This window comes from Lagopus muta, chromosome 22 (genome assembly GCF_023343835.1).
Source record: "Lagopus muta isolate bLagMut1 chromosome 22, bLagMut1 primary, whole genome shotgun sequence".
NCBI classification, from domain to species: domain Eukaryota; kingdom Metazoa; phylum Chordata; class Aves; order Galliformes; family Phasianidae; genus Lagopus; species Lagopus muta.
Window position 1 is genome coordinate 344,456 of NC_064454.1, and position 21,564 is coordinate 366,019.

At 54.3% G+C, this 21,564-nt stretch overlaps 1 protein-coding gene across 4 annotated transcripts in view; it reads right to left on the reverse strand.

Annotated features, from left to right (window-relative positions):
• CDON (cell adhesion associated, oncogene regulated) overlaps positions 1 to 21,564 on the reverse strand; it is a 38,247-nt gene that overhangs the window by 7,178 nt on the left and 9,505 nt on the right. For 3 of the 4 annotated variants that reach the window (XM_048968471.1, XM_048968473.1, XM_048968474.1), the window contains exons 2-15: positions 18,016 to 18,110; positions 16,329 to 16,601; positions 15,382 to 15,585; positions 15,048 to 15,191; positions 14,565 to 14,852; positions 13,537 to 13,806; positions 9,556 to 9,839; positions 7,807 to 7,981; positions 7,198 to 7,326; positions 5,907 to 6,113; positions 5,104 to 5,285; positions 4,119 to 4,224; positions 1,440 to 1,562; positions 299 to 523 (exon numbers count right to left, since the gene is read on the reverse strand). In XM_048968471.1, coding sequence (XP_048824428.1) covers positions 299 to 523; positions 1,440 to 1,562; positions 4,119 to 4,224; positions 5,104 to 5,285; positions 5,907 to 6,113; positions 7,198 to 7,326; positions 7,807 to 7,981; positions 9,556 to 9,839; positions 13,537 to 13,806; positions 14,565 to 14,852; positions 15,048 to 15,191; positions 15,382 to 15,585; positions 16,329 to 16,601; positions 18,016 to 18,082 — 2,677 coding nt within the window. In that variant the 5' untranslated portion in view covers positions 18,083 to 18,110. The remainder of the gene's footprint in view (positions 1 to 298; positions 524 to 1,439; positions 1,563 to 4,118; positions 4,225 to 5,103; positions 5,286 to 5,906; positions 6,114 to 7,197; positions 7,327 to 7,806; positions 7,982 to 9,555; positions 9,840 to 13,536; positions 13,807 to 14,564; positions 14,853 to 15,047; positions 15,192 to 15,381; positions 15,586 to 16,328; positions 16,602 to 18,015; positions 18,111 to 21,564) is intronic. The other variant, XM_048968472.1, reaches the window with a different exon arrangement.

Sequence of the window (21,564 nt, forward strand, 5' to 3'; positions counted from 1 at the left end):
GGAGAGTGAGGACATTTAAAAGCAACCACAGGCAAGGAAAAGAACAGGGATATTTCCGCCTTAGGAAAGGCCATTAGAGGACTTCTGTTAGCACAGAACCTCTGAGCAGGCAATGAGCACTGAGCTCCAATGTGCCAGCACTGTGCTCGGTGCAAAGCACCGGGTTCTGCCCATTGACACCTCTCTGAAAGACCAGGAACCGAACCCCGCTTCGCTGTGGGCTGAGCAGGAGTTGGGGATCTGCCCTCTCAGCATGGGGCTGGACACTGCGACAAAAGGAAACCCCAAACCAACTCACTCTGCATGGCGTTCTGCTGGCGGTTCTTCCACAGACACATGGCGATGAAAACGATCAGGATGAGGACCATCACGCCCAGCACGCAGCCCACGATCAGGTACAGCATATCACTGCTCCGCACCGGGCCGGAGGATGGACCCCCGCTGCCCCCCGCCCGCTCGGGGGGGCTGGGTGGGGTGCTCAGCTCCTTCGCTGGGTATTCAGACACTCCTGGCATGCGCTTCACTGCGTGCAATGGGAGACAGGGAAGGGCACGTTCACCAAAGGAGTTTTCTAAATGCATTTTTTCATTATGAAATGAAAATAATGACTGCTGGAGTTACAATCCTAATGCCTCGAGGAGGAACCTTCCAAGTATTAGAAACTATAAGGAGAAGGCCAGCTGCGATTGGGTAATAACTATTTGCCTTGGAAGACGGCTGCCATCCGGCTCGCTAACCCTCCCACCGAGGTCACTGGGAGCTGTAACACACAGCTCAATGCACACTGCAATGGCTCTGACTGCAGAGCACCCATCTGTCCGCTCCTGAGGTCAGGAGAAACCACAGCACACATCTCTACCCCGCTGCTGCACCAGACGACCGACCTGGATCTCATGCGAACCCTGCTGACCCCGTGCTCAAACCACACTGAAACACAAAGAGCTGAACAGGAATCACAGCAAACACAAGGCAGCCCAGAAATCACACCACGCTGATTCCCCACCTGCACGGACACCTTCAGGAGGTGCCTGGCTTGCAAAGGCAGGACCTCCATGCAGGAACACCAAATGAGCATCACCCTGTGAACCCCACACCCCGAGGCAGCAGTGCTGCACGGCGGATCGCCAAGCTTCGGGTGTGAGGAAGGCTGCGTTCCCTGCACCCAGAGCTGCACCCCGCACTGCGCCAAAGGCACTGCTGTGCTGTGCTGTGCTGTGCTGTGCTGTGCTGTGCTGTGCTGTGCTGTGCTGTGCTGTGCTGTGCAGGCACGGGGTGAGAGCCGTCCTTGGGAGCGCAGCCCAGCAGCTTCACTAAAAACAATCCCCGCTATGGAAGACAAAACAATCCCTTGGAACATTCCAGAAAATTACAGTCTTTGTTACAGACAACTTTTGCACTGCAGCCCCCCCACGGCCCTGGGGCAGCAGAGCACCGCTCACCCTTCGTCTCGCAGATCATCACGTTGCTGTACTCGCTTTCACCACCTTCGTTGTAGCACTGCATTTTTATGTCGTACGAGGTTTCTGGCTGCAGGTGGTTTATCAGGTGCCACTGCTTTGTGCCTGTGGAAGAACACACCAACTTCATTTCATTCACTGGGATGACTCAGAGCTGGGCACAGCCATGGCACAGCAGTGATGGCAGCAGCTGTGCCCAACCTGCAGCACCCTGGGGCTCCACGAGCGGCACGGTGGGGATGGCAGGGGATGGGACTCAGCGCTCTGAGAGCTCCTTCCTGGCCTCAGTGACTCTGTGATCCTATGTGGGAGATGGGTGGCGGTGGGGATGGGGCGAGGGTTGGGCTGGACCTCACAAGTCCTTCCCAGCCGTAACAGTTCCACGCCATGCCACTGCTGGGCTGCATGGAACATACAGCGGTGGCTCTCCTGCTGGAGGAGAAGGTTTTGTTACGGGCCTGCAGACCTGTCTGAAAGCTTAAGGCTCACTGTGACCCAAAACGCATCCTGCCAAAGCCTTCTGATGTATAAGTGGTTTGTTTTAAGTACCTTGGTTTAAGGATTTCTGTTTAAGTTTTTCTGTTTGTTTTCCCACACAACTGGAAGTCCCTGAGCTCAGGACCCCAAGCCCAGCCTTTCAGCACCTTCACAGCATCGCGTTTACAGATGTGCACTGCGCACATCTTCAGCACAGAGCCACTCCGCTCCGCCCTGCAGCGCTCCACAACATCCTACAAACTATTTCTCATGGAACAAAACTCCCTCCCACCATCCAGACTGCTGCACAGCACTCACAGCACGTGGGGCACAGGGAAGGGACGGCGCAGGTGAGCTGCAGAGCACCAGGACCCCCCCTGCAGCACCGTGCACAGGAAGGGCACAGCTGGGCTCCTCCAGCAGCACAGAACTGCACACAGCGCACAGCTCGGATGCGGCAGGAAGCAGCGCTGAGCACCGCTGCCCGCCCTGCAGGGCTGCATTCCAGCAGTGCTAATGGGACGCTCTGTCAGCCCTGGCTGCCCGCCAGCATTCCCTGGGACACCTCCTGCAGCACGGAGCGCTTCCACATAAATCACTCCCCGCTTTTACTTTCGTGGGCCTGTGACAAATTTTAATAAACAGCAACTCCTTTTTTTTTCTTTTTTCTTTTTTTCTTTTTTTTTTTCCCTTCAGGGAGTTTAATTAACTGTTTGAGCGCTCCTAATCCCTCCTGGAAAATACCACCTTGAACTGTTTCCACTGTTTCTAAGGAGCTGTCACAGCACCTCCTGATTTACGCATTGCCAGCAGGAGGACGGGATGCAGGCAGGTCCGGTGCTGCCCTGCAGGCTGCAGCCCTTCTCCCACAGCCCCCCTCACATTCCTACTGCTAATCGCTGCACCAGGTTTTAGGTTTCCGCTCCAAACCATTAGGAGACTGCAATCAGCACGGGCACTTTAACTGTCCTCTTCGTGCACCATTAGCGAGAGAAAACAGTCAAACAACTGACATCAGACTGCATTTACATCTTAATTCCAGCCTCCACGGAGACCCGCAGGACTGGGCTGCTCTCCTGGGCTGCTCTCCCTTCACTTCTTTGCTTAAAGCTGCTGGAAGACAGCGAGCAGTGATTGCAGATGGGACTTTCTGCTAAGCAAGCCCTGCTTTGGCCTGCAGCGCTCCCGAGATGGGAGCAGAGCTCTGGGTGCCTCAACAAGACTGAACAGGGAGCAGAGGAGCGCCGGCAGAGCTCAGCACTGCTCCGTGCTGCCTGCAGCACGCCTGTAGCAGGGAGGGATGTGGAGACAGCAGAGGGAAAACAGGGCAGGATGAGCGACGTGTGGCACAAACATCACCAAGCTTCCCCACGCGTGGCAGCTGTGCTCTAACCGAAAACTGCTCTCTGTCCTCTGCCCCCCAAGATGCTGTTCTGGGGGCAGAGCAGCTCTGGCACAAAGTCCGGCTAAGATACGTTGGCAGATGAAGCTGCAGGCCGCATGGGCTTCTGTAAGGCAGAAATGGTGGATCTCCAATAGCTTTATGGAGTGCAAAGGTTCGTGTCGCACAGCACGGCTCGGTGCGGTGTTGTCCAGCTGAGGGGAACACGCAAAATAAGGCTCGTTCCCCTTGTAACCAAAATAAATGAGGGGAGAAAATAATTACCACCATTGGGGCGGAATGAGATCACTCCATTTACTCAGCCCGAGCAATAAGGACATTAAGTAAAATGTTTTTAAAAGGCTTTTCCACTTCTGGACTAATATAGACATTATCTAATAACTTCTTCCAGGAAAACGGTGATCTAATGTGCGCTGAGAAAACAGAGCTGATTAAAAGGCAGAATGAAGCACTGCTGTACCTGCAGCCACAGCACAGCTCCAGGCAGCGCTGCCCATCACAACCCACAGCAGGGCAGCCCTGCGCACAGAGGTGCAACAGCACAGCCTCACAACCACTGTTTAGTTCTCGAGTTTCAGTGTGAGCGAGGGCTCAGAAGGAAGCAACAAGTCCATGTGTGGGCAGAACGCGCAGTTATGGGGCTGATAGCTGCTTCTGTGAAATATATGGTAAAGGCTCTGCTTGGGAAAAGCAGTTTAGATTTCATATAAACACAGCCAACACGGCTACGCGGCGTCCCTCCCCACCTCGCCGCGCTGCCCTGCATGCACACAGCGCAGTACCTTCCACAACATCCCTCTTGTAGTCGCTGTCGTTGTCGCTGTCCGTGGGCCGGTAATAGATGTAAAACCCTTGGATGGGGGTGTTGTTGTTGCTCGATGTGATGTACTGAAAGAGAATGCAGCATCGCATCAGACAAGAAAAGATTTGATGGACTCGGCCATTAAGGCTGGAAAGGAGCACTGAGATCCCCGTCCCACCCCTCACCCTGCTGACTGCAGCCCACCACCCATCACCATCTCCCAGCACCCGAGCTGCGATGGCACCTTCCCCTCCCACACCATTTTCCAGACATTCAAGTGGGGTTTGACCATTAACAGCCTGAAAATCTGAGCACATATTGGAAGGGAGAAGTTAAAACCACTCTTAGCTCAGCCAGAGTTCAGGTCGCTCCAATCCAGCTCAGAATATTTGAGTATAACTTTAAGTTATGCGGCCTCCCGAGGAACGAGGGGTTATTTCAAGTTTATTATCCTTAACATCTCTTAAGACTAAGCTAGCAGAGCAAACTAACACAGGGAACTCCACACGTTAAATCCTCCAAAGTATACCAGGGGGTTAGATTTCAAAACAAGAGCAAAGAATTTCTGTGGGTTTCAGTAAGGACTTTAAAGCACTTGTTTACAGAAGACAAGGTACCAGGGGAAAGGCAAACGTTTCTCTAACATGAATCCTCTGCTAGAAGCAACGCAAGACGACGGGCTCCTAAAAGCAGCACAGCAGCAGTGCCAGACCAGCCTGGGGGGAGGGAATGGGTACGGGCTGAAGAGGTGATGGCTGGAGGTGACGATCTTAGCGCCTCCTCCAACCATCTTATGATGATTCTACAGACCACAGATGGTAAGCAGCAGGAACGGCAGCAGACAAGGCCAGCTGATGGCCCTGTGTGGGCACAGCTCTGCTCACTGCCTGCTGCAATGCCCACGCAGCTCCCACGCGGTGCGCCAGGCAGAGCAGTGCGAGCAGAGCAGAGCCGCCTGCACTCACCGTCCACTTCAACATGATCTGGGTGTCACTGATGGCTTCAGTGTAAGCAATGTGGGGCCCGGCGATGGGGCGGCTGGAGAAGCGGTGGGTGAAGCCTGCGACCTGGTAGGGGCGGGACGCGGCGCTGCGGGGGCTCTCCCCGTAGTTGTTCACAGCGATCACACGGAACTTATACATCTCTCCTTAAAAGGGAAAAAGGGGAAGAAAGTTGTAGCAAAACAAGCACCAGAAACGGGATTCAAGGAGAGACTAAACAGATTAGGAAGCAGTTTTTGCACAACATCCAATTAGGAAAAAAAACCTCAGAACTCATTGCCACAGACTGATGCGGCCACCAGAAACATAAACAGCTTATAGGAGCGATGGGGGAAATTCACTCCAGAGAAACACAGAGCCATCACACAGAGATGGACTCCATCAGCTCAGGAATCCCTCAACCGCAAAGCAGCAGCACTGAGAAGAGCCTTCAGAGGAAATCACTGCTCGTTCCCTCTGCTCCTTCCCTGAGCTTTTAGGGCTGGAAGAAAACAAAGCGATACGTACAACTCCTTAATGCATTTTCTTCTCTTTTTTTTTTTTGTTTTTTAGGCATTCCGAGTGTTTACCAGAAGGACAATTAAGTTAAACATAGCAATAATACACAATCCCCCTCTTTGCATGAAGAAGCATTAAATTATGGTGCGAGTGTTTCTCTTTCCCATTTGGACAGCCAGACATCAACTTGAATTCACGTAACAGATCCCATCCCAACGCACCGCCCTGCAGCAGCAGCCATCCGAAGGCGGAGGAGCAGCCTGCAGTACCTGGCTCCAAACTGCGGACCTCCACGGACAGCTTGGAAGGAGAGATGCTGTCGGCTGCAATCAGCCAGTCGCCGCTCCGGCCCACCCGCCTGTACTCCACCTTGAAGGCTGTGATGGGAGAGCCGCCGTTTGCTCTGGGGATCCAGGTGACGTAGACGGAGGATTCGGATGCGGTGGAGATGGTGGGACGGTCGGGAGCCTCTGGAACTGAAGGGTGGAATTCGGTTACGACCAGCACAGCTGGAACTTCATCTTCTGGAGCAACCGATTAAACGAGTCAGTGATGAAATCAGACTTTGTGCATCAACACAGAGAATCCCAAACCCTCCCGTACCAATGAGCCCCTTGCTCTTCTGGAAAGGACGCTTGAGGAGAGGGACGGAGGAACAGAATTCCCCCCTCGGTGAGCTGGCATCCAAATGGACGTGGCAGTGCTACGTCTCACCTCCAGCCCACCTCCAACGCAAACGGGAACACACACTGAGTGAATGGGGAAAACCTCCACCATCTTTTCAAACTGCACCAGGCCCCAGTGAGACTTCAACCCACCCACACTAACGAGCACTGCACTGCCCAAACCATCGCTTGGAAGAAATGAGAGCAAAGAGCAAAGGAAGCATGCAGCAAACGATGTACTTACGGAGCTCACTGGAAGTTACAGACAGCATTGGGACAGAGAGAACAGGAAGAGCTGCGTTAGTGAATCTGCAACAGCCGTTGTGAGCACTGAGAGCTGCACGGCACTGCTAACCCCCCCCATGGACACAGCCTGGAGCAGCCACAGCAGCAGAGCTGGCACACAGCAGGGCACACAGAGTGCCCTCGGCTCCTCTGATGTGAAAAGGGACTCTGATATTCAGCAGGAATGTGGGTGACGGATGGAAGACTTATCATTTCTGAGAGCCAAGCACGCAGGTGACAGCGCCCTTTGAAATGCTACCTGCCCGCTGGGTTAGGATGTGCATCTGTTACACTCCCAGCTCCAACACCTCTCCCCACAGAAGCTGTACAGAACACACTGCTCTGCGCTGCCCTGAGCCACGCCGGAGCTGCACTGCTCACAGCACAGCCAGCATTGCTACGGGGAGTGCAGCACAGGAGCAGAAAACCCAGCAGTGTGAGGGTGCTGCTTTGGCCTCACCCAGAGAAGTTCCATGGGAAACTCACGTCCAGGAGGCTCCATGAACAAATAGGAAGAAAGGAGGCAATCCGAGCAGCCGGAGCAGCAAAAAGCACACGAGTCAACGTGGGTTTGTGCCAAACAGGGAGTGACAAACAGCCACAGACCCACCTCCGCTGTGCCGAGATGCGTCGGGGAGCACCACTCCAAAACTGTTGGTCTCTTCGTGGACAACGGGGTGCTTTGGGATGCCCGCCGGCGGGGACGGAGCCTGCGTGTTTTTTGAGGATGACGTTCTTTCTAAGGAACACAAGACAGACAGCCCATCATAGTAGAGGTTGGATAGGAAGTTCAGTAACAAAACCAGTGATGCTGGGCTGTGTCCATACGGATTGTGAATTGTGGGAAAACAGAACATTTTTACCTAAATCCTGTACGGAAATCTGAAAAACATCAGATTGTTTGTATGCTCCAGCATACAGCCAGCAGCCTGCAGCTAAAAGAAAGGTATCCGCAGAGCTGGTAACGCTCGGCAATGTTTGCTGCCCAGCTGTTTACCTATTGGAGGCTGCTCTGCAGCAGCTGCACTGGGGAGCATTTCATGCACAGCCCAGCAGACAACATGGAAACGTGTCCTCTCAAAGCCAAGGACACGGGAAAGACGGCTGTGCTGCACTGCACGGCTGTGCAGGGAGCGGGGGCCGTGGTGTCCCAGATGTGGGTGCGGTGGGGTGGGGGATCTCAGTGGTCTTTCCAGCCTGAATGACCGTGATTCTGTACCTTTGCTGGTGCGGAATGTCAGCATGGCAGGCTGGCCTTCGCCGGCAGCGCTCCTGGCCACCATCAGCACTTCGTAGAGGCTGGAGGGCTCCAACTCGCTGAGCCGCAGCTCGTTCTCGCTGCCCGGGACGCGCACGGTGTGCCACCCGCCAGCTGTGCTCACAGCGTCATCCAGCTGTGTGGGACAGAAACAGAGCTCAGCACCGGCCAACAGATCCCAGCGCAGTGCTCGAATCCACGGCCGCCCAGCACACAGACCCCTCCAACCTGCCAGGACCCCTCGCCTTCTCCTCTGCCTCACCATGGTACATTTGCGGGGTGCTGCCATCTCCAAACGCTTTGCTCTCAAACCAGCACCTCTGCAGCTGCCTGCTCAGCGCTCCTTTGCCCAACCTCCCTTGCCATCCCACCCCACAAATGCACTCACTTTTGAAAAACCAACCATTTTCTCTCACACCTAAAACGCCAAGAGCCCAACTGACTTCAATACATCACTCAGCCGTGAGCTGACGTGTGCTGTTCCAGGCCGGACCCAACACCCTAACGAGAAGGATGTGCTCCCTGACCCATCCCAGCTTTTCCTGCACTTAAGCACTTTTAAATATCTATTAAAGGCTGAAATGGGCAACAAAAGTACGTCTCAGTCCTCGTGGAGACTGGAAAAAAAACATCAGGGAGACCAGAGATTTGCTTTTTTCTAAGGAGGAAAGAATCCTACCCAACACTTTAGCAGTGAGTTCAGCAGCTCTGCTGAAGCAGATTGAGGGCAGACCTTAACACTCGACCTCTGCAGAAAAACATTACCCCAAATCCCGAAGGAAAAGACAGAGTCTACCAAAAATAAACTACCAAACAATATAAGACTTTAATATAACATGGAGGGCAGATCTAAACGCCACGGATTATCAAGGGTTATGCCAGAGGTCTCTGTTCCAGCACTCCCCTCTGAAGAGACCTCTCTTCCAGTGCTGTTATTGCACACTCCTTTTCTTTTCCCCCAAAGAGGAAAATAAATAAAATCATTTATGACACAAAGAGAGCACCACCCTGAAAAAACACAGTAACTCCCTGCTGAGAAACGCACCAGTGAGCACATTTCATGCGGAGAGGGCTGTTAGGAGGGGAGGGAGAGCACTGAGGGGTCAATCGGAGCCGCCAGCGCCCACGTGAGCATCACCTCCTTTGGGTGAGGAATTGTCTCAACAGACTTTGGCATCGGGCTTTCAGGAGCTAACAGGTCAGACACCAAAGCGTTCCCTCCAGGCTAAGACAAGATCAGGATGTGGAGGATTAAAAAGCTTATGAAGAATAACCCAACAGCTTTGCCACAAAGGAGACTGTTTGCTTGCAAGAACGGCATTGCTGGGCCCTCGTTTGCCTCAGAACAGCTCACAGCAGGCACGCTGTTTTCAAGGACACAAGAGGTACCTGCTTAAGGAGTCTCAGCTCACCTCCACATCTGATGAATTCAGTCTGAAATGGGCTGCAACGTGCTGCTCCTTCCCTTTGATAGGTCAGGCTAACGCTCAGCTTTCCTTCTGATCTCAGTGTAGCCACAGCAAACCCCATCAAGCGGGCTCACCTGAACGCACCTTTAGCACCACAGATGCTGAGTGCCCTGGAGCCCAACTCCCCACAGCCATAAAGATACCATAACAAACTAAACCAGGGATCAGTCCCACACAGATCCAGATGAGCAGCGCGCCGCCTGGCGCAGCCATCTGGGAGCAGACCGCCGAGGGCCATTACCTTGCGGTACTTCACAAAGTAGGCATTGATGGGCAGGCCGCCGTCCCGCCCCGACCGCCACAGCAAGGTGTAGACATCTGGGCTGAGCGTCTGTGGGGGGCTGAGGATGATGGGCGCCTCGGGGGGGGAGATGCTGCCCCACGGTTTGTCTGTTGCAGCCGTGTCCAAAGGCAGCTTTGGTGGAGCTGAGCTGGGAAACGCTGCTTCCACACCAGAATCTCTGCGGCTTTCATCACTCTGGGCAGTCTCTGTGAGAGCCATTTCTTCTGCTTTCGGGCCGACTCCTACAGGGAATGCAAAGCAAGGAGCCTGGTTACATCTCTGGGCGACACACACTCATCCCACATGGAGGGCCTTCAGTGCTCCCTTCTGACTCAAACCATGCTCCAACTGTATGAAATCACAGACCTGCTGGTGCCCAATGAAGGCAGAGCAAAGCACAGCTGAGGGGTCCCCATGCAGACCTGCTGCACTCAGCCCTGCTTTCCCCTCTTCACTTTCCCCTTGGCCAAAGACCAAACAGCCAGCAGGCACCATCCGTGGGCACAGCCTGGCTGCCACCTCCAGACAGGGAGCAGCAGCACTGTATATTAACAGCAAAGACATACAGCCCCACTTGTGACACAAACGGAGTAATTTTACATTAATTGCAGTTGTACAAGGAACGTTTCATGCCCCGGACTGGTGTGTGCACAAGAGGACATTCTCCTACCTCCGTTTCTGAGGTTTTCACGGTAATTTCAATCAGCTTTGAAAGCTGCACAACTCGACTACATATCTGAAAACATGCACTGAGAACAACCTCACCTTACAGAGCGACCCAGCGCACAACGCAGTGCCGGTGTGCCCCGAGAGCCCGGCCCTGCAGCCCATTGCCTGCTGAAAATACAACGCATCGGAGTGCGGGACAAAAAAGCGCTGTTTGGGTGCGGGGCTCCGCAGGGCCAGGCGGGGAAGGGGCGGCAGGTTGGACGTCTGACACTGAGCAGGACAAGAAAACGTCAGCGCGGTGAGAAGGATGGCTGGGAGCAGCACTGCAGCCCAGATGTGCCGGGCTGCGTCCCGCCCGCGGAGCCGGGGAGGTTTATGTTACGTGCGGGGTCTGGAAGGGGAAGGGAATGAAGGGAACTTGGTTTACAAAACAAACAAATTCCTCGGTAACGCACAGCCCAGGCAGCGCTGGGCCGGCTGACTCGGATTCCTCCAAACCTCCATTAAAATACCAGCAGCAAGTGTGGCTGCTATTTTTGGCCACTTTTTAAAAAGCTGGGAAGGGAAGGAAAGCTCTCCTTTCAAAATGAAGACACTCCGCAAGCATTTGTTCCTTCCTATTTGTTTGGGAAGGCGTCACAGCTCGGAGGCAGAAGGGCTCGGCCCAAAGAGAGGAACCCAAAGGCGGGCACGGCTGAGAGCCACCGCAGCCCCGGAGGGAAAGGGTCTGTGCTGCTGTCAGTGCGGCGGGAGAAAGTGATGCATTGCCACACGGGATATTGGAAACAAATGCTGTCGCGGCTCTGGGAGCCGGAGGGACGGCGCGCTGTGATGGACTCGGGTCTGTGGGTGGCACACATGGGTTGGTGCCTGCTGGCCTGCGGAGCGCTGCGGTTACGGCTGGTGACAGCAGACCTGCAGTCATCGCTGTGTTTATTGCTCCGGGAGGGGACTCATCACCCACTGGCAAGTCAGTTGTGTTTTGCTTTCAGAAAAACAATCCCGGGTAACAGTTTCCATGAGGCAACTCCAAGCCCAGCTCCGGCTGCTCAGCTCCTGCTGTGGCTGCCCATGCTCACCCACGCACAGCCTGCTGGCTGCGCCGCCCCGAGCGCCTGCTCCTCCTCCCCTGCCCTGCAGCCCTGCCAGTGTGACCCCCCTGGGTCAGACCGAGAGCTGAAGTGCCCCAAACCCACCTCCAGCAGCAGCCAGAAGCAGCGCCTGGGGAAGCTTTACGCCTGTTCATCTCCACGCTGAGCGCTCCGCCCCTCTTTGCACTGAGGCACCAGCAGTTCCTGACCTGCTGGCATCCCCTCTGTTTGCACGGCAGCAGAGCAACCTTTGTGCTTTGCCATCAGTGCAAACAGATTGCATTCCCCGGCGCTTCTCCCCTTCCCAAAGACCCTAAGGGTTCTCTGACAGCTCTGCCTGTGCAAAGGCTGGGAAACCTCTGCAGGGTGCGTTGTGCCAGCTGTCCACCTCCAACAGATCTGCTCCTTCTCGTGCTTTACACCAACCTGCCCACCCCTCACACCTCCTGCAGCACATTTTCCTGCTTCAATTCCATTGGACAGAAGCTGTTCTGTAGCTATGGGAAGATTCTGCCATGCAACCACCGCAAGAGTCTAAAAGAGACGAAGTGCTACAGACACAGGACCCCAAGGCTATCATTTTACATTGCGGTGGTTTCTCACTATGGTGATGGCTTGAGCTGCCGTGTCAGCTTTGAAGCCCATGCAATGAACCAGGTCATGGAACAGATCCAGCAGAAAGGAAAAAATAAATACATTTTTCAGCCAAACGCTCTCACTGTGTGCTGGAGCACAGAAGAACTGCTGGGGCAGAGCTGAGGTTCATCCCACCCCAATGCAGTGCACTGAAATCACAGCCTGCAGCACCCAATGAGCACCTGGCACAAACTGCTGCCACTCATCTGACAGGCTGAGCGTGGTTCTGACACGGATGGGGGCTGCTCGGAAACCCCAACAGCTCCCAGAAAGTACTTAAGGACTTTTATATGCAAACCAAATGCTGTAACCACGCCGCACCACAATCAGCAGCGAGTACAGCGTATTAGAAACCGATAAAAGTGAATAAACAAAACATTAAACTTGAACTCGCAGCCATAAAACTCTGAGGCAAAGCAGTTGGGTTTCTGTTTGATACAGACTGAACTCTGGGATGACACTGAGCTTTGCTTCCATTCAGCAACGTCCAACAAAAACTCACAAATGAACCACTTGATGGGATCACATTCATTCCATTTTTTTCCCCTCCCCTTCCTCCAAGAGAACCTTTCAGCATCTTTGCAAATCGTACAGATGAGTCAATTCGTATAATGAAGCTCGAAATCCATGAGAGTCCTAAATCCCACTGGCACTCAGCTAAACATCCAGAGACCAGATGCTGTAAGAGCTGGAAAACGAAGCCGTGTCACATTCAGGTTGGAAATGAGGAACAATCTCTCCTCCAAAGAGCAGCGCTGCACTGCACAGCTGCCCGGGGAGGGGGGCGGTCACCATCCTTGGGCGTCCCAGAGCTGTGGGGATGTGGCACTGAGGGATGTGGGCAGTGGGCACGGCGGGTGGGGTTGGAAATCTCAGCCTCCACGATTCTGTGACTCTAGAGCTGATGGAAGCACACAAACCACTCCGCCTTCCCTGTACATTAAGGCCATAATTGCAATACGTGCAGAACTGCCTGGCTCAGCCCCCCAGGGCAGAAAGCAAAGCCTCTCCATCTGAGACGGTGCCTTGCACCACGCCTGCAAGATGTGAGCATCACCTCCAGAACTGAAAATCGCTCTGCTAACTTAAGGGTATGAAAAAGGCTTAATTACTCAGCAGCCCACACTGTTCAGAATACCAGTTCATCCAGTACCCTGATTCCATTTCAGCATAAACTGTGCCGAATTTAACCACAAACTGGTTTAATTGCAGCTGGCAATCTGCAGTTTCAAATGTGGAGCAACCACAACACCTCAGAAACACCTGCAGCTCTTACCATGCACCTGACAGCACTTATCTGCACCGTGAGCTGCAGACGGTGGCTGGAAGCAGCAGAGACAAAAATCAGCGAGGAGAAAACACAGCAGAACGAAGCTTCAAGTCACCATCCTGATGTGGTCCAGGCAGCCATGCGGTACCGAGGGCACAGCCAGCGGGCACGGTGGGTTGGACTGGGCACCCAGGAGCTCTCTTTCAACCTCAGTGATTCCACAGTCCTTACAGACGCTTAATTTGCTTTCCCGGAGGCCTGCAGTGCTCCTACCTGCCTGCACGTGAAGCCTCCCGGCCGACTGCGCAAAGCCAACGCCGTTATCTGCGACGCACTGGTACACACCGGAGTCCTGCACGGTGACACCACGGATCTGCAGGCTGCTCCCCTGCAGGAAATGCCGCGGGGAAGCACGGAGGGGTGCAGCGTTGTGCAGCCAGGTGAGGGCTGGAGCGGGGCTCCCGTGGGCAGCGCACCGCAAAGACACCGTCGTGCCGATGGCCACAGTCTCATCTTGCAGTCCTTTGGAAATCGAGACAGGTTCTGAAAAGAGAAATAGTTTTGTGTGGAGCACTGCACGTATCTGAGCCTAAATCCTGAAAAATAGCACTGGAAATGTGAAATGTTAAACCTATCCCATACAAAGGCTCAGAAGGGATTGTGCAGTGCTGGTTCTGCGCACCACAGGGCTGCTGTTCCCCGTGACTTGCTTAATTTAATGGTCCTCTCCTTCTATTCCAACCAATCATGTTTTCAGTAATACTGTTAATAAAACATTTGTGCTTTCAAAATAATTCTTTGGCAAAGTCCCCGTAACAAAAGGTGCACGTTATGTCAGCAGCCCATTTTCCAAGTTCCTTTGAGGTACGCACTGAAAACCAAACAAAAACAGCAACGGAGACCAAAACCTCAGAGGGGAAAATGACTGCAAAGGAAAGGAGAGATGGGGAACCGCACGTGGACACAGAGGTGGCCAAAGGAATTCCTTTTGCTTTTGCCCTCATCCAAACACAGCACCTCCCCCTGTCAGCTCCCTGTTCTCGTGCTGCCCCCAAACAGCACCAGCTCTGCAGCGTCATCAGCTGCACACGCACCCACATTTAGCACTGCAGAATGAGCACAGCAGCGTGCCGTGGTTTGTCGTCTTAGGTTGTTAAACTGCTTCTGGCTGCAGAGCATTTGAAAAGAGACCAACGTGAATTTTAACCGGGGAGAGATGAGATACGGACGCGCCTGTTTTAATATCCAACTTGTCATCGGATGCCAGAAACAGAGGCCGTGAGAGAGGCTTCATTTCTTACCGAGCACGGTGAGCGAGTAGTTGACGTACGTCACCTCCCCCAGCCCGTTCCCCACCACGCACGAGTAGTTCCCAGAGTCCTCGGGCTGCAGCCCCTCCGTCACCAGGTGGGAGTGCTGCAGGGCCCACCTGCCCCCGCGCAGCGCGTCCCGGCCGTCCCTCTGCCATCGCACGGCGGCCGCAGGCAGCCCTGCAGCCACGCACTCCAGGGTCAGCGGGCTGCGCTGCGGCACGGCCAGCGCCTGCGGCTGCCGGGGGTGCAGAATGCGGGGCTGTGCGGCGGAGGAACCTGGAAGGAAGGAGAGCAGGATCGGCTCAGGGGCCTCTCGGCCGCATGCTGCCATTGCCCCGAAGCCTTGCACTGCTTTTAACACAGGTCCAGCCACCCGGCAGCGGTCACAAGCCCTGCGCACGGCAGCCAGCGCCTGGCCAAGCTGCGCCCATGCCCTCCAGGTGTGTTTGTTCTGTGGAGCTGAGCACTCACGTGTGACGACGAGCTTCCTCCCGGTGGGTTCTATTCTGAGGTCGTGAGTGACGGGGTTGTAAGCAGCACACCTGTAGGACCCCCTGTCCTCCATGGACACATTGAGGATCTGCAGGTTTCCCGACGGGAGAATTAGGTACTTATCTGAACAAGTGGGGAAGAAGAAAGTTGACTTAACTTCATCTCAAATAAAGACATTTCTATTTTCTAACAACCTGTCATACAAACCAGCCCACTCTACATTTAGAATCACAAAAAATCACTCTGCTACGAACAGGACATTAATTTACAAAGGGTTTGATGAAGCAGGGAGCCCAGAACGGCGTGTGCGCACTTGCAGCATCGGAGTCCCTTCCATAAAGCCCCACGGCCGCCGCTGGGCGCTGCTCCTCACCTGTGGGCTGCAGCCACTTCCCTCGCGCTCGGAAGCGGATCTGAGCTCTGGGGTTGCTCTGCGGCACCGCGCAGCCAATGAGCGCCGTTCCTCCTTCCTCTGCCACAACGACGGGTGTCGGCGATGGGGCGAAGTGAGCCAAACCTGGAGGGAATTACAGGAGGTGATGAGCAGCCGAGGGTGGGAAAGGGAAGAGAGGGCCTGGTGTTCATCGTGGGCTCCGATGGCAGCACGGCGTGCAGCTGAAGTCAACGCATGGAGCTTTCCCATAAGAAACATTACAGTGCTTTTCTGCGGTTATAACTGATCAACGCTGAACACGGTGGCATCCTCCACTCATTGCTGTGAGCAAAGCAGTGAGCAGAAGGCCTCAGCAGCCCCTTCAGGTGTGCTGCAAAAACCTCAAAAGGAAGGCAGAAGTGTGAATTCTGCTCCTCTGCGCCCTTCGTGCTCACAGCACCTCCCAGCTGCTCTGCTTTCCTACAGCAGCCACCCCACAGCTCTCCTGAGAGGGTCTTGCTATGGGTCACTACTCTACCAAAACACTTCTCACACTCAGAAGAAGTTTTCCTCCCGGGGGGATTTTGGACATGCTCCATAGATGAGATACCCTTACACAAAATCACTCAAACCCTGCCTGACAAAGGCTTGATTCAGACAGCACTGCGATCCCAAGCAGACACACAGGAACACCCCACAGCCAGCACCACATCATGGGAAACACAGAGCGTCCTCCCAGCTCCATTCAACGCACACCTCCAAGGACTGAGACCCACAGCGGGTCGCAGCGCCCGATTCCCCCGCAGCACAAGGAAAACAAACCACACAGACACACTGAGGTCTCTGCCATTCGCGCGGAGTGAGGAATACAAACCAAACCGACTTACTGCCCATGGACACCACCGCAGCCCTGCTCAGAACTGCGCCCGCGCTGCTGCTGGCCACGCACTGATAGCGGCCAGCCGTCGCCGTGCTCAGGGAGGCGATGCTCAGAGACCCGTGCTGGATTTGCACCCCTGGCAGCCCGCTGCCCAGCGGCTCTCCATCCAGCAGCCAGGAGATGCCAGCTGTCGGGGGCTCAGCGGAGCAGTGCAGCACCACGGGGCCACCGGGCTTCTGGACGGCAGAGACGGGCTCAGAAGTAAAGCGGGGAGTCAAGTCTGAAAGGAAGCAAACGGCCCTGCGTCAGTGAGCAGCGCCTGTTAATGCATCCACACGAGCAGCCGCGACGCCATTCAGAGGAATGGATGCGAACGGAATATGGCCATGTTGGGGTCTGCTCTGCATCCAGCAACGGCCGGGATGCAGCCCTTAAAGGGGCTCAGATGGGACTGCAGGGGCTGGGAGCAGAACAATGCACTGAGCTCAGCGAGGCTGCGTGGGCAGCGAAGGACCTGGGAGCACCAAGTGCATGACTTCATTGGGATGAGCGATGAATTGGGCAGCCCTTATCTTCAGCAAGGCAAGCAAGCAGGGAAAGCTGCTCGTAAATAAAAGGCTGAGCTCCAGAAAACTTGGTGAGGAAAGTCCATTGATTTGCCAGAAGAAAATTCCTGCTTGTTGGAGGAATTTTTTTCCTGCTCTGGCCAACAAAATATTGGGAATTATTTCCATTTGTTTTCTGTGGGATTCTTTGCTGAAGATTTTGTACAAACTAAGTGAGAAAAAGGCACTTAACACCAACAGGTCCTGTTTGGTTAGAAATGGGGGGGGGGAATATTTGCACATGGGAAGAGTGGCAAGGGAAAATGATTTTGAGTTTGTAAATAAGCTGAAAAGGCCCAGACAGGACAGACTGAGAGCAGGGAAAATGAAATCCAGGTTGGATGCAGCTTTCTCATAGGTGGGGCCCTCAGCTCACTTTGCCTCTCAAGTCAGCCCGTCCGGCCGCTTACAGAGATGAGTTGCAGATGAGAAACTGCACATTTTTAACAGAACCATAAACCCAACTATCTGCATAAACATAAAACACAACTGGAAATTAAAGCGTGGCTCCACTTAAAAAAACCAACAAAACACAACTACATGAAATCCATAAAAACGGTATCCAAGCACTTCTCAGGACTGCAGATGTACGATTTTAGCCTTTAATTACAAAGCTGCTTTTCCTGATAGCGGGGTTTGGAGCTCAGGGCCAGCAGTGATGGCTGCACTGCCCCGTCCTGCAGCGCCCGCACCGCGCTCACAGCGGGCAGCGCCGGCCCCGCAGATGGAACTCATCTCCCACAACGGCTTGAAAAACAAAATTTATCCCATTTGCTTATAACGACTGCCTATGAAGTGCTAAAAGTAGTAAAAGCTTCTTTTTTGTGCGGTTACATTAAGACAAGCTGACTACACAGAGCAGATGTGTCAATTAAAACCATCCCTCTGCTTTTTTCTACACGCCAGAGCCGTTCCAACCACCGCCTCGCATCGACGTTCGCAGCTCAGAGATCCCACTCCCCTTTCCCTTCGCAAGCTGCAAACCCCTCCCAACCCCACGGGAATCCAGATGAGAACCCACAGTCCCAGCTCATCCACAGAGACCCCAGAGAGCGAAGCTTGGGCTCAGCCTCACCAACAGGTCCTTACCTGAGCTGCTGGCGGCGATGAGCGCGGCGGCGAGCAGTGCATGCAGGCAGGCAGGGGCCGAATGCATAGCGCCCGGACAGCAGGCACCACCACAGCTGCAAAGCAAACACACAGATGTCTACGGGAAGGTTCAGGAGTTCTTCTTTCAGCTCCCCTACAACAAAGTGTTTGGGGATGAAAAAAAAAACATGGCGCAACCAGGAAACGGCCCAAACTCTCCGCAATATAGAAACCATCTGCAAAAATGAGTTACAAGTTGAGCTTAACTATGTTTCCAAGTCCAATTCTTAATATAAGATTTTTCCACAGCTGGGATACGCGGCACACGCACCGAGCCGCGCCGCCTTGATGAATGAGACTACTTGCCAACCAGAGGAACTGAAGTCCAAAATAAACAGCTTATCCATCGCAGATAATATTGTTTGCAAACAATAATCGTTTGGCCATCCATCAGCAGCTCCACTTGTTTAACAAGGCACGAGGATCCACGTCCCACAGCAGCAGCTCACAGCCCTGCAGCCGCTGATGGGGAGCGCTGCCCCGCAGCCCATCAGGGCAGCATCACCAGCAGACCCCGGTGCGCTCGGGTTGGAGAAGTCCTCCAGATCCCGGCGCTGCCTGCATTGCTCAGCCACAGCCCCACGTTCTGGGACGGCCCAGCACGGTGACCCCCAGCAGCCGTGCCAGCACAGCGCTGCCCTGTGGGCGAGGACTGCAGACCTCCCTTCCCATGCAGCACAGATCTCCAACACAGTGCTGTCATGGAATGCTCTTCTCCCAAACAGCCCCAAGCCCCACAGCTGCCACTCACTGCGTTCTGTGCCGCCCTCCACCCTGCGATGATGAATAAGATCTGGGCCCATTTAGCACAGTTACCTCATTTATCAGTCTGCCTGCAGCTCACCATACAGCCTCGCTGCTGATAACACCCAGCACCACGGGACAAGTCTCATCTGTCACATCTGTGCACAAACCCCTCACCCACACAGCGGCCACAGAAGTGCATCCGGGCAGCGCTCCGCTCCCAAGGACCACGTCCAGAGATCCACAGCACAACCATCCCACGGTTTATTTAAAATCACAGCATTTCATCATCAGTGTCACCGAGAAGTGCCTGCGCAAAACACGCGTCGGGAAGAGGTTCCGATCATAATAAAAATATCACTCCAGATTTTATAGAACTATTTACTTCCAAACGCTTCTGCCTGCGATTCTGCCTCAAGTTTACAGTGACAGCTTTAGGAGGGGGAGAGGAATCCCGAGGAGCTGCGCTGCCGTTTCGGGGCGGCTTCACCCGGGGCCTCCCAGGTCCTGGCAGAGCGCAGCGCGGCCGCTCCGCTGAGCGCAGAGTAAACATGCAGAGAACTTGTTAACATCAAACGCTGCTCTGAAGAGGCTGGGGGGCAATGTTGCTTTTTGCCAAATCTTCCCCTGACTATTTATTTATGAAAAGCAATGAAACGTATATTCTAGGTCAACTTTAACCCCGGCACATGGAGCTACTGGGTTATTCTGCAGCTGTCTTTTCAAACAAGGCCAGCTCATTATCTTTAACTAAACTTTATCTTTGGTGATCTACTTTATCCGGGCTCTGATTTCCCTCTGTTTATCTTTCTCTTCACATGTTCCTGGCTGCCAGTGTCAACAGCTACTCCTCTCCGACCCAGCAGTCTGGCTGGCGGAGCAGAGACGTCAAACAGCGCACAGAGCACTGGGGACACTGCACCCCAACTGGAGGGAGGAACGAAGCAGCAGCTCTACCTGGGCTGGCACCCAGCAGCACCGCCCGGCAGCCAGCAGGGACCTCTCCTCACATCGCTCCTGGGAGCGCTGCAGACTCTGCTCATGCGCACAGACAGACCCCACGAGTGCCACACAACCCAAGGAGATTTGCTTCTCTTCCATGCTTCACCCCACATCACTGCAGAACTCCCCGCGATGGAGAGAAGAACAGAGACCACAGCTCACCACTGTGGAGGTCTTAAGACACTCAGTGGATAAAGTCTGCCTCAAGCATTACATGATGATACATATCCAAGTGTTGAATTGCCCAAGGGATGGGAAAAACAGAACGTTTCTGCTCTGCCATCATTTCAGTACCACACAGCTCCCACTCTGACCACTGCACATGACAGCAAAGCACTGCCAAGGGCCAGCAAGGTGCTCACAGGGCAGAGCAAGGAGTGCTTTGCTTGGATGCCACTCCAGTTACGTATCTCAGCCTGCAGGATGAGCGCACACAGGAGCATCCACAGCTTCACTCCCTGCCCCTCACCTGAGTTCATCCATCCCCACCACTGCAGCATCAGATGCTCCACACTGTTCTGAAGGAAGAGGTGTCATGGATTAGTCTATCTATAATAGAATACATTTACAATCCTTGTGGAACTCCAATACTGATAGGAATTACAGCAATTTTAATGGAGTAGAACAGAAGTGGCCACAGTTCCATGGGCAGAGGGAAGCCTTTCCACTCCCAGTGCCAACGTCTCCAGACCTGAACTCACACACAACAGAAAGCCGCACTATGGCTTATTTCCCCCCTCCACTGAAACCTCTTTATCTAAAGTCATTTTCCAATTGTTTTCCTCCATCACTTGACCTCTTTGCTGCTCTGATATATTCTAGTCAATGGGAACAAGGAAGATAAAGGACCTGGGCTAGGAGATGGAGGAGTCCCAACCACTCCAACGGATGCCTGCCTGCAGAAAGCACCCTGCACACACAGAGCCATAAATAAACACACACCTGATACCTTCTGGGAGATCATTAGGAAGATGGAGTACTCTGAAGGACAGCGTAATTCTAGCTGTGTGCCTCATTTGTCACTGATCCCTCATAATTGGTCCCCAGCAGCCCCAGGGACAGCACGCACCCATCAGTCACAGCCCTGTGCTGCTCACTGCTGTCAGCAGCATCCCGCAGAGCAGGACTGGGCCCTGTGCACCTGCTGGAGCTGCGGGCATCCCCGCTCCCTGCGGGCAGTGGGAGCAGATGGCCTTTAAGGGTCCCTTCCAATTTGAACCGTTCTACGACCCTCCGTCCTTTGGGTCACTGCCGGGACTGCCCCGCTCCCACACCTGACCACAAACCCCGCTCTGCCTGTTGTTGCTGTAACGCCTGGTGCCGTTGGGCTGCACTCCATGCAGAGCAGCCGCTGCATTCCCACCCAGAGCTCCCTCCCAGTGTCTGACCTTCAGTGCAGGTCCGGCACAGCCGGAGCCACAGGAGGACGGGGTCCCAGCATGGAGCCCTGCGAGCACCAACGCAGCACAGCGCCGGGGAGGAGGAGGAGGAAGGAAACGGCAGGCCGAGGAACAGAGGGAGGTATTCAGGTTCCCCACTCCACCTCCAGGAGCTGACAGCCCTGCGAGCAGCCCAAGGAAAAAGTGACGTCTGCCCGCCGCAGCGCTGCCCAGGGCTGCACAGACCTGGAGGTGTCACCTCTCCATCCCACCGCCCCTCCGAGCGCAATCCGGACAGCCTGCAGAGGCACTGAGCACACTCTGCCTTATTTGTTTTCCTGGCAACTCTGCAATCCAATCAATT